The following is a 12,443-nucleotide window of genomic DNA, read 5'->3' on the forward strand; positions in this document are numbered from 1 at the left end:
CCCCCCCCCCCCCCCTTCCCCACTGTCGGAGTGGCCGGCAAGAAGGAACTGAGGAGCGGGCGGGCCGGCAGGGGTATATATCACCCGCCATGGCGGCACCACTCTAGGGGGCGACCTGCCAGCCCGCTGGAGTTGCTAGGGTAAAAGTTTTCCGACGAACGTGCACGCGCGGCGCGTACACCTACTGGAATGGATATGAGCAACACATCTCGAAGAACAACAGTTACAAAGGTGAGTAACCGTGTTCTCCAATACATCTGTTAGTCTGTATGGTGCCACAGGACTCTTTGCTGCTTTTACAGATCCAGACTAACACAGCTATCCCTCTGATACTATATTTATATATGTACATAGAGATTTTAATGATTTTATAAGCATAAAATTTGAGTTCTGCATTCTTTTTAAGAGAATGAAGGAAATAATTCCATATGTACCTTATCTGAATTTCAGTTCTCTCTAGTGTTTTCATTTAGTTACTCAGAGCTTTTAAATCTCTGCAGTGTTCATTAACTTTCCATTTTTGGAATGAATAAGTCTCTTTTGAGCCTGCAAACAGTGGATCAAAACTTTCAAATTTGGATGTTTAAAATTTTCTGGCTCCTGAATAAAAATAGCCTAACTTTTAAGTGTTGCTGAGCACGTACTGCTTCCAAAAGGATCTTACAGTTGAAATTTCAGTCAGGTCTAGGAGAACTTTTGCAAGTAGAGTATAATGGTATACTACACCAGCAAAGCACTCCTAGTGTGGATGCAGATTATACCAGCAAAACTGCACTGTAGCTCTATAGCTTGTTTCAAGACACCCTACTCCTCCATCCCCAGCGAAACAGCTGGTATAGGTTTTTCCAGTATCTGTACTGGGGACTTTTGCTAGCACAGCTGTTTTGGTCAGAGATCATACCTTGTCACACTGACCAGCATAGCTGTAGTTATCAGTGAAGTCTGTGGTGTAGAGCTGGCCTTTGATCTTTAATTGTAGATTTAGAAACTGACCTACATTGCCAAGTACCTGGATTGCTTGCATCAGCGTAGTCAGTTATTTGTCATCAAGGTATATATTTCTTGTTCAAGGTATAGTTAAGTTCCAGACTCTAGAGAAACATTTTTCACACTGCAGTAACAATAATAAGTAAATACAAAGATTTTGCAGATCCTGGTGGTCCAGATTTGGCCTGTGGTCCGCCTACTGACTACCCTTGGCTTACGTGATAAAACAGGTACAAACCTATCAACATAAGGGCCAAAGCAAAAGCTTTCACTCCCTAATGTAATTTAAATTAACAAGTATGCAACTAGTGCTCAAAGGACTCGTGTGTGTGTGTGTGTGTGTATGTATGTATGTATGTATGTATGTATACTATGTAATGTTCTGAAAGTAATAAGTTGGGGGGGACATACTCTCTTCAGGTAGTTCAAGATTCGGGCATGAAGGCATCTGCCTGATCTGGAGGATTACACTACATTTCCTTCCACTCCAGAAAAGCTGTGATTTTGTTTAGAACAGTTGTGCACATTACAATTAAATTAAATATATATCAAAATTATTACGAGGTGAGGAAAAATGACTTCATTTGCTCTTGGTTATTTAGTCTCCAGTACATCATACGTCTACGCAGAGGAGCGGGAGCAGAAATAGAAATGAATGAAAAGGGAAGTTTAAGCTGCTTTGAGGACCAACAATCACCATCTCCTGTGTTTAGGTGCTTTCTAGGGTTTAAGTGAGAGATTTAACAATCCTGATGAGACACAGTGACTCATTATGTGCTTTGGAAATACTTTCACCCGTTTTCAGTCTTGGAAACACTGGCACTGAACTCAAGTGTATGGTAACTTACAGGAAAAAAAAGAAACCTTTTATTGTGATTGCATTTAGATAGATAGATATTTAAGTCAAGCACGTTAGTCTAAATGTCTTAACCATTCAGCAGCTGACAGAAGGGCATTGAGCATGTCCATTGAGCAAGGAGTGTCACTTATTTGCAACACATCTAATGCCGCAGTGTTGAAGCATTTGAGCTTTGCCCACAGGTCTCATACTGTTGGATCTATCAAAAGATAGGCATTGGCTATGCTGGGAGCTTGTTCTTGGATCTAGTATGCAATCTGGAGGTGACACTGAGGTTGTTTTTAAAGGAATTGTTCAAACAGGGTGCCTTGAAATAAGACAATATGCTGGTGGAATAGACAGATCTTTAAACTGGAGTAGTTGTAGCTTGTCTTGCACCTTAAGGCTTGTTGTCTGATGTCAGAAAGGGCAATGCTGGACAGGACTGGCAGCTAGGTCAGGTTGGTTGCTCTCATGTACCAGTTATTTCACATAGTTAGAGCCCTGCGCAAATAAAAATATTTGTATCCGTTCCACGAGCTGCAAAATGGTCTGCAAATATCTGCATCTGTTGATATAAAGTGGATATTGGTGGATTTGCAGGGCTCAACAATAGCTCCACAGGTCGCTGTGCATCACACACAACTATCTCCCGCCCACGCTCTACAGAGACCTCCTGCCCTGCCATATCTCCATCCTCGCTCCGGGGAAGGAGGCTACAATCCTGGGCCCTTGTGTGCAGCGCCGCCCCCCAAGTGGGGAACTCAGACACGCCTGCACTGCCGCCGCAGCTCTAGTACAGACAGACACGGTGACAACTATGCTCCTCTCAGTGCTCGTTGTTGCCGCCCGCTAGTTAAAGTACAACACCACTTGGTACAAAGGCACTTCATTCACTATGGAGGAGCAAACTGTCATGTTCCTTTCTGGGAGTTGTGGTTTGCCTCCTCTGTCTGAGCAAGCTGGGGAGTACAATTCCCAGAATCCCAGGCAGTCTATTGCCATATATTGCAGCCCACTGCTGCGGGAATAGAGAGCTGAGCTGGAGCCCGAGGGCTGGGTGATAGCCACCTTGTTTGGGTGAGTGTGTACTGCAGTCAGAACTCTGTCCCGCTCCTCCATCTCACATCTGCTCACCTCCTGGGCCCCACACCTTCTGCTGTTGGGGCCAGAGCATTTGCTTGCCCCCGTTCTATCTGTTACAGCATCACCCTGATTTCTGTGGGGAGATCGCTAGAACCTTGCGTGGGTCATGATTTGGAGCAACTCAACTCATCATATCCTTTAATTCCTGAGAACTGGAAATATCTTCATAGAACACATGTATTTGCTGGTTTAAATTGTAATATAGATGTCTATATTAAGCATTGTTTTGTTTTTAATGTTGCCGTGTAAAATTTTTGTTCTTGTCTATTAATGCCTCTCATTTTTCTTCCAGTTCCTTCGGATATGTGCTGATCTCTTTCGCCTGGTTCCTTTCCTAGTCTTCGTTGTAGTTCCGTTCATGGAGTTTCTGCTTCCAGTAGCCCTTAAGCTGTTCCCTAGTATGCTTCCTTCAACATTTGAGACAAAATCTAAGAAGGTAACCACAGCGTAGATTTACAATCAGTCAAATATTTAACAAGAAATAAACTATACTTGAAATTTTAACTTGCTCCTTGTTGCAACTTCATAAGCGAAAGCCATGTTTTGTTTCTTGATAGCAGGGTGCTATCGTTTTCCTGGGTTACAAATTGCTCACTGTTTAACAAAACAGTTTTAATAGTTTATTCCTATTTAACCTAGCTGGGATATTGTTAGCCAGAATCATACTTTAAAAGTTCTAACATAGTTCTCGTGAAAGTGTGCTCAGTGCCTTAGGCATTGGATTTGGTTTTAACAATTTACAAAACTTTTTGTTATGTCAGAAGTTGATAAAATCGTATTCATGGACAACCCTATTTAAAGATGTAGGTAAGCTTAAGAGTAAATATCAGTAATATAAGGGTGAAAATTCTTATTTTTTTTTTTTTAATAACTATCCATTAAAAAGCCAGGAAATCAAAATTAAAATTTAACTTGTAAGAAAATGCAGCCTTGAACTGTATTGAAATTCATGGTTAAAGGCCACCTCCTCTTCTGCATACCTCCACGATGGTGAAGGAAAGATGTGGATCTTTCCCTTTTTTTCAGTGTGTGGGAGAAAAAGCATTTTTTGATGGAAAGAGTTGCAACACTAAGGAGTGGTGGCTCTTACCAAAGTATCATATGCAGAGAAGAGTAGGTTGGCTTGTTCCACTGAATAAAACCTTCACTTTATTAAATTCAGACTGAATTATGCACATAACTTACATAGCACTAACATGACATAAAATTGATAGATTTTAAGGCCAGAAAGATCTTTGTGGTCTAGTCTGACCTCCTGCATAATCCAGGTCACAGACTTCCCTGAACTAATTCCTGTTTCAGGCCTAACAGCTGTAGTTAAACTAAAGTATATCTTTTAAAAACATCCAATCTTGATTTACAAATGTCCAGTGATTGAGAATCCACCCCTTCATAGGTTGTTCCAGTGGTTAGTTAACCTCACTATTAAAAAAATGAAATGCCTTTTATTTCTAGCTGGAATGTTTAGCTTCAGTTTCTAGCAGGTGGCTCTTGCTCTACCTTTTTCTGCTAGACTGAAGACCCCTCTATCAGATTCCTGTTCTCTATGTAGGTACTTACACATTATGATGAAGTCACTTCTTAACCATCTCTTTGATACGCTAAATAAATTGAGCATTGTATGTCTCTTAAATGGGTATTCCAATTATCATTCACATTTTTCTGTTCAAATTTCCTCCCAGTTGATCTGACTCATAATTTTCAGTTTTGTGAAATTGTTGCTTTGAAAGTGCCAAGTATACATTTTACTGGTTGGAACTTTACATTTGTTATGTGCAAACAAAATAATCAAGTCAGGAGCACTTTTTTTGCTAAGCAACCGCTAACTTTTAATTCTGTGATCAATTCATCTTTATCTGCCAAGATGAGGTCTAATATAAAATTCAGATTCCTCTGTGTTGGATGCAACCCTCTTTGAGTCATCTATAACTTTTAGGCGGTTTAAGAACATTTTAGTATTGGCAGCCTGGGATGTCCAGTTTGTCATTCAGATAAAAGATCCCCCGGATAACATAAATGCTTAAGGAGCTGGTCATCCTGTTCACTCTTGTAATTTGTGGTCTGTGGCAGACACCAACTAGTACTCCATCTTGTGATTGTCTGTTAGACCATTAATCCATAGAATTCAAGATAATTTACTTCCTAGTTAGTGACTCAGAAACAGGTAATGCCATTTTTGACAGTGCCACTCTCCCCACTCCCTTTTGTTTAGTTAGTCCTTTGTAAACAGGTTATAGATGGAAAATAAATGGCAACTGATCAAATGCTGTGATGTAATGACATTTAAAATACTCTGGTATTGGAAAAACCTCTGGAGCCTCATACAGAGAAAGGTTTACAAGTATGAGGAAGGGAATCTCGGTGGATACAGTTCTGGAAAGGACATCTTAAAGCAAACATGCTCTTGTATTTTATAGGAGGAGAGATTGAAGAAAGAATTGAGAGTGAAACTTGAAGTGGCAAAATTTCTTCAAGACACTATTGAGGAGATGGCCTTAAAAAATAAAGCAGCCAAAGGAAATGTTACTAAAGATTTTTCTACTTTCTTTCAAAAGGTAAAAATATAACCTTGTACTCTGTTCACATAAAAAGGTAAATATTTTGATATTTTATATTACTAAGCAATAGACAGTGGTGAAGAAGAAAACTAAGCTTGTGGCATAATCTGTTGCTGCTTATACCATGGTCACCTATCTTTACCCTTTATGTTGGGCTTAAGTGAATAGCGTGTGACGTATGCTGAACAAAAGGTGCGCAGAAGTTTTGCTGTTTTAATTACAATTTATTGTGCTGAGATCTCACTTTGGTATTCTAGGTGGCACTTTCACTTTATCCAATGCATTTCCATTTTAATTCTCAAAAACAACATAGCTCCTCTACCTTATGGTTTATTCCCTGTGTTAATGAAACTGATTCTAATGTTGAATACATAGTAGCTTCCATATTACTATACAAAGTAGCTAGCACTGGAACGTGGAATATGAAAAGTGAGAGAAAAGTGTAAATTCTGTTCTAGTCAACTGGCTAGAAATTACATAATTGTAGCCAGATAAACTTGTAAAGTTTGAGGTAGCAGAGAAATCAGTGCAGACCTACTTAGTTGTAGTCTACTCTAGAAAAGGTTTGCCAGTATAGCTATATGCTGGCGTAAGTACTTTTGCTAGTATAGTTTATGCTGATTCCCTGAATGAAATAAGCTATATCAGGAAAAGCATTTTTTTTTTTTTTTTTTTTTGGCCAGCATAACTGCCTACTTGGGGTCTTGCTGGTGTAGAAAATACACCGGATCGGCAGGTAGTGGTCAATCTATTGGGGATCAATTTATCACATTTAATGTAGACGCGATAAATTGATCCCCGATCGCTCAGCCGTTGACTCCTGTACTCCACCGTGGCAAGAGGCAAAAGCGGAGTCAACAGGGGAGCGATGGCAGTCGACCCCGCACCATGAGGATGCGAGGTAAGTTGACCTAAGATACGTCGACTTCTATTCTTGTAGCTGAAGTTGCATATCTTAGGTCGATTCTTCCCCTGCTTCCCCTCCCCAGTATAGACCAGGCATTTGTCTTTTACACTATAAAACTACTATACAAGCACTATCATTGCAACACCCATGAGTTAAGGAAGAATTCCTGCTTTGCACATCAGGGTGCAGGGGGGATACAAGACTCAGAAAGATTAAGTGACTTGTTAAACCCCTACAAAAGATCGAATGCAGAGCTGCAATTAGAACTGTGGAGTTAGTGGTTTCCATTTCCAAGCTCTGTGTGCTAAACCACACTGCCTCTGTGATTTAAGGAAACACATGCACTTTTTATCTAACAGATCTTACCGTTTTCAGGTACATTATTGATTTGTAGGAGGATTAATGCGGGGAAGGGAAGCATTATTTAACAGTATTATTAAAGTAATTTAATGAGGTGCTAGTAAAAGATAAATGCATAGCAAAGATATTTTTAGATCAGTTCTATAAATTTTAAACTTTTCTCTTCCTGTTGGTATTCCAAATAAAATTAATAACATAATATCTTGCACATATACACACCTCTGTACTAATGGAACACTCTGCTTGTGATGGGAAGCAGAGGTGTGACACTTGCATTTTTAAGGATAAAACATGCTATATATCTTTTGGCACTACTTGGTTTGTTTATGATGTGCCATATCATTCTAAAGGGACATTATCTGATCAAATTTGCCCTGGAATTTGAAGCTTTATAATACCTAATGTCAATAGAAATGTTTCTGTGTTTTAAAAAAAAAAAAAAAAGGCGGGAATTGTCTTGGATTATCTTTCCCCTTAAAGTTTGCAACCTGCAAGAGGCCTCCAGGGACACTGATTAGAAATGGAGTATAAACAAAAGCGAAAGTGACTTTTTTCCATTATCCTATCTCAGAGAAATGCAAAAATTAAAAAACCTATATTTAAAATTATTTTGGTTCTAATGCTCTCCGTAGCCTAGGATGTTTCATCAACTCCTTTCACCTAAGAATGTTTTGGGCCCTGGCTGAAAGTGAAAGACTAAACCTGTAGGTGTGAAAGATAGGGGGTGAAGGGGAGCTCCCACCAGTGAAGTCTAGGGGCTGCATTCTGAGAAACTTCAGCTCCTCTGTCATGCTAACTTTGGTTGGGGGTATATGTGCATGCAGCAGTTTCTTCTGGGATTCTGTCCCTAGACCTTGCTTGGGGGCTTTATCATCCATAGCCTCTGGGCTGAAGGTTTATGTTAAATTTGTAGATCTTTTAACTGCAAGAAGGGAGGAGCTTTGCCTTTTTTCCTTGACTTTCTCAACCAGAGCCTCTTGACTGCTGCAAGGGTGAAAGTCTGATACTCTCTGCTTCTGCCAGAGCATTCTGACTGTCATAGAGTGGGGTGAGGGATCAGGAAGGAAAAAAATTAGAGGACAGAACAGAAGGGCACTACTTCTTTGAGTAGTATCCCGATGGGCGCTCCACTGCGCACCTTCTGCGTCTGGGATCGGAGATTTTCCGTAGCAGTGCTCATTAGGCTGCACATGTGCTCCTCCCTGTCTCAATCCATGGGTGGCATTTATGGGTATGTCTGCACTACGGGATTATTCCGATTTTACATAAACTGGTTTTGTAAAACAGATTGTATAAAGTCGAGTGCACGTGGCCACTCTAAGCACATTAATTCGGCGGTGTGTGTCCATGTACCGAGGCTAGCGTCAATTTCCGGAGCGTTGCACTGTGGGTGGCTATCCCATAGCTATCCCATAGTTCCCGCAGTCTCCCCCGCCCATTGGAATTCTGGGTTGAGATCCCAATGCATGATGGTGCAAAAACAGTGTCACGGGTGATTCTGGGTAAATGTCATCACTCATTCCTTCCTCCGTGAAAGCGACGGCAGACAATCATTTTGCGTCCTTTTTCACTGGATTGCCCTGACAGATGCCATAGCATGGCAACCATGGAGCCCATTTTGCCTTTTGTCACTCTCACCATATGGATGCCACTGACAGAGGCGGTACTGCAGTGCTACACAGCAGGATTCATTAGCCATTGCAAAGCAGCAGAGATGGTTACCAGTCGTTCTGTACCATCTGCTGTGCCATTGTAAATTGGCGATGAGATGACAGTTATCAGTCGTTCTGTAACCGCGCGCCGTCTGGCTCCTCGCCTGGCCTTAGCAGGGTCGCGCCAGGCGCAAAGACAAAAATGGTAACTCCCTGAGCAACTCTCCTTTATGTATCTAAAAAAGTCAGTCCGCCTAAATAAGGGCAAGTAACTAAGAACCAGTGTATCCAGAGAAGACAAAGCACAGCCCTCCGTGTCAGATCCCGCAGAAACTAGAGCCTGCATCCATTCACGGGTGTCTGCAACAACCACTCGGTGATTCCCTTCCCCCCCTTCTGCTATTAACCGGGGGGCAGTCCCCATCTGTTGAGGAATAAAATAACAGAATAAGAAACACGATTTTAGTGAGATAAAATAGAGGCACGTCCAGGCTGCCGATAGTCCAGCATACAGAAAATTTTTCTTTAGACAAAAAGGGCGGGGGACTCAGCCCAGTTGCTGTATGAGACGTTACACCGGCTGTACCACACCGGGAACGAACCGGGATCATCCTAATTACCCAGCGCCCCGGCCGACTCACCGAGCCACCAGTCACCACGCGATAGATGTGAATAGCAGTCAATTCGTGCGTCGCCACCCGACGCGGCGGGAGGGGGAGAGATCTATTATTCATGCCGCAGCACCTGCGTCTACCAATCAGCTTGCAGTAGACAAGGGTGAGATATATAAAAAAGTCAACTATTTTTCCTTCTTTCAGGGTGAGCTAAATGTATACATATAACCCCTGAACCACCGGAGACAATGTGTGCCCCTACAGCACTGGAACGCTTCACCCCAGAAGCAAACTTTCGAACGGGGAACTGAGTCCGCTACTCCGCCTCCCTCCATGACATCCATTACCTTGCTTCCGTATGGCCCCTTCCACCAGCACTGTGCTGTGGCCTCTGTCTATCATAGCCTGGAGATTTTTTCAAATGCTTTGTCATTTTGTCTTCTGTAACGGAGCTCTGATAGAGCAGATTTATCTCCCCATACAGCAATCAGATCCAGTATCTCCCGTACTGCCCATGCTGGAGCTCTTTTTGGATTTGGGACTGCATCGCCGCCCGTGCTGATCAGAGCTCCACGCTGGACAAACAGGAAATGAAATTCAAAAGTTCGCGGGGCTTTTCTTGTTTACCTGGCCAGTGCATCCGAGTTCGGATTGGTGTCCAGAGCAGTCACAATGGTGCACTGTGTGGGATACTGCCCGGAGGCCGATACCGTCGATTTGCGCCCACAGTAACCCTAATCCGTTATAGTAATACCGATTTTCAGCGCTACTCCTCTCGTCGAGGAGGAGTACAGAAACCGGTTTAAAGAGCCCTTTATATCGATATAAAGGACCTCATTGTGTGGACGAGTGCAGCGTTAAATCGGTTTAATCCTGCTAAAATCGGTTTAAACGCATAGTATAGACGAGGCCTATATATGTTCTGTCCGGTCCAACCGCCTTTGGTCTGGGACAGAATCCAGAGCAGAGCCCTTCTACCTCAACCTTTAGAGACTCTCTCCTTAACTTACCTTACATTAGTAGTGATTAACCATTTTCTGTTAGTTCCCCCTAGCCCCCCCCCCAATAAAATCTTTTAACTTACTCCACCCTTCCTGTTACCTTATGCTTTTCCTGTTTCCTGCCCTCCCCAATTGGGAGCTCTCCCCCTCAGGCCTATGCTGGGATCGCCCAGGTACAGGAGGTGCCTCTCTTGTCAAGAGGCCTTTCCCAAGAGTGACAGTCACTCACAGTGCATCTGCTGCCTCAGTGAGGTCCACATCACACAGAAGTGCACCCACTGCACCAGCTTGACCACTTGGGCCCAAAAGGACTATGAACTAAGACTAAATATTCTCCTCATGCAGAATTCTCTATGGCCAGCGTCGGACCCTCACCCTGATGCCTTTCTGGCATGCTCTCACCCTTGACTTAGTCATCATCTGACCCCTGCTTGCCACGGCCATCCAAGACAGGAAAAGATTCTTAACAGGAAGAAACAGACAACTACATCGCCTGCTGAGGAACCACCTCAGAGAAGCCATTCCTTTGCAAGGACGGTAGCCTCAACATCATCAGAGGTGAGACTTAGCTTCCATGACCATCTAGGTACCTCTGGCATTGGAGCTAAACAGAAGTCCAAGGACCCTAATTGGGCAGCACCACAGGCAGACACCCTGTCTCTCAGGACTGAGCAGCACAGTGCAAGAGTTTCCGGAACTGTACCGAGTGCCTCATCCAAGACAACTTCAGGTGTTTTGTCCCTGGCAACTGTTTTGGTACTGACCAAATCCTCGGCACCGGGCAAGATCTTGGCACCAAATAAGCCATCTACACCATCTATTAGCCACTCGAGGGAATGCACTCTGCCCTCAGCACCAATAGCTCCTTCACTTTCCAAACAACCACCGGTGCTGATGATGCTTCTGTCTGCTCCACAGCAGTTCAGATATCCAAGGGACCTGGTCATCTTTGATATGCCTGAGTCTCTACTTTTCTGTAGAGAGCTCTCTACAGCCCATGATCTTCCCTGGAGTCACAACACTACTCCACTTTACCACTGAGAGAGGATGGTGCAGTTTCCAGCAAGGAAGAAGAGGAAGAGAATGAAGAGCACTCTGTTCTACCCACATATCCAGAACACACACGCAGACAATAGGCTGCTCGTTTGTGTTATCTGGAACCTAGAACCGAACCAAGATCCTGGTATGGATGCCCATAGATGCAACCCACGTGCCAGTTCTTTCACATTGGCTCTCCTGGGACCCAGGGACTACATACAGGGCACAGCCAAACCTCCCAAAGAGCAGAGCCAGAAACATGCATGATCGCCATCCTCATCCATCTCTCAGCCACCTGATGTCGACTCAGTAACGATGCAAGAACAGTAGAAGGAAGCTCCGCTTTTCCTCCTCTTCCCCGATGAGGCCATCGTGCCACCACCTCCTATGTCTGCAGACAATTTCAGACACTTTCAAGAACTATTCCGCAGAATCACAGCATCTCTCTTGATCCTGCTGGAGAAGTCAAAGAGCAACAACACAAGGTGCTCAATATCCTACACACTTCCACATGGACAAAGATAGTCCTCCCTATTAATGAGGCCCTCTTGAGTACTACCAAGGTGCTCTGGCAGATCCCAACATCCATCCCGCCATCCGCAGGCTAATTGACAAAAAATACTATGTTCCCACTAAGGACTTAAAATTTCTTTTTTCCCATCCTACTCCAAACTCCCTAGTCATCAATGCAGTACATCAGAAGGGACGCCAATACCACCCCTGGGACTGGAAGTGATTAGACTTGTTCGGTCACAATGTATATTATTCTGCGACACTCCAGTTCGATATCGCCAATTACGAGGCTCTTATGGCCAAATACAATCATATGAACTACAGTAGAACCTCAGAGTTACGGACACCTTGGGAATGGAGGTTGTCAGTAACACTGAAATGTTCGTAACTCTGAACAAAGCGTAGTTGCGGCTCCAGATCCAGCAGCTGACACGCCAGGCCAGGCTTCAGCAGCAGCTGAGCTCCCTCCTCAGCTCCGGAAGTTTCCTGCAGGCAGCTTCTTTCCCTGTCTTGGACTGAATTTGCAAGCTTGTCCCACGCCCAGCTGGGATGGGGTGAAAGTGGCACACACCCCAGTACGGCTCCTGCTCTGCTGGCTCTGGCTGCTTTGGGCTGGCAGCTCCAGCATCTTCCACACTTAGCTATAAGTGCCTACTCCACACATGGGGGTGCGGTGGGGACTGGCAGCCCAGATGTGCCTACCTTTAAGATGCAATGCAGGCACAGTACAGTATTTGCTCTTTTGTATTTATATTTTTGGTCCCTGCTGCTGCCTGATTGGTTATTTCCAGTTTCACGTGGTGTCTGGTTGACCGATCAGTCCGTAACT

At 43.6% G+C, this 12,443-nt stretch overlaps 1 protein-coding gene across 2 annotated transcripts in view; it reads left to right on the forward strand.

Annotated features, from left to right (window-relative positions):
- Positions 1–12,443, forward strand: part of LETM1 (leucine zipper and EF-hand containing transmembrane protein 1) — a 73,997-nt gene that overhangs the window by 30,542 nt on the left and 31,012 nt on the right. For both annotated transcript variants that reach the window (XM_032767893.2, XM_032767894.2), the window contains exons 4-5: positions 3,264–3,407; positions 5,389–5,526. In XM_032767893.2, the coding sequence (XP_032623784.1) occupies positions 3,264–3,407; positions 5,389–5,526 (282 nt within the window). The remainder of the gene's footprint in view (positions 1–3,263; positions 3,408–5,388; positions 5,527–12,443) is intronic.

The sequence above is a fragment of the Chelonoidis abingdonii genome, chromosome 5 (assembly GCF_003597395.2).
Source record: "Chelonoidis abingdonii isolate Lonesome George chromosome 5, CheloAbing_2.0, whole genome shotgun sequence".
In the NCBI taxonomy this organism is placed as follows: Eukaryota; Metazoa; Chordata; order Testudines; family Testudinidae; genus Chelonoidis; species Chelonoidis abingdonii.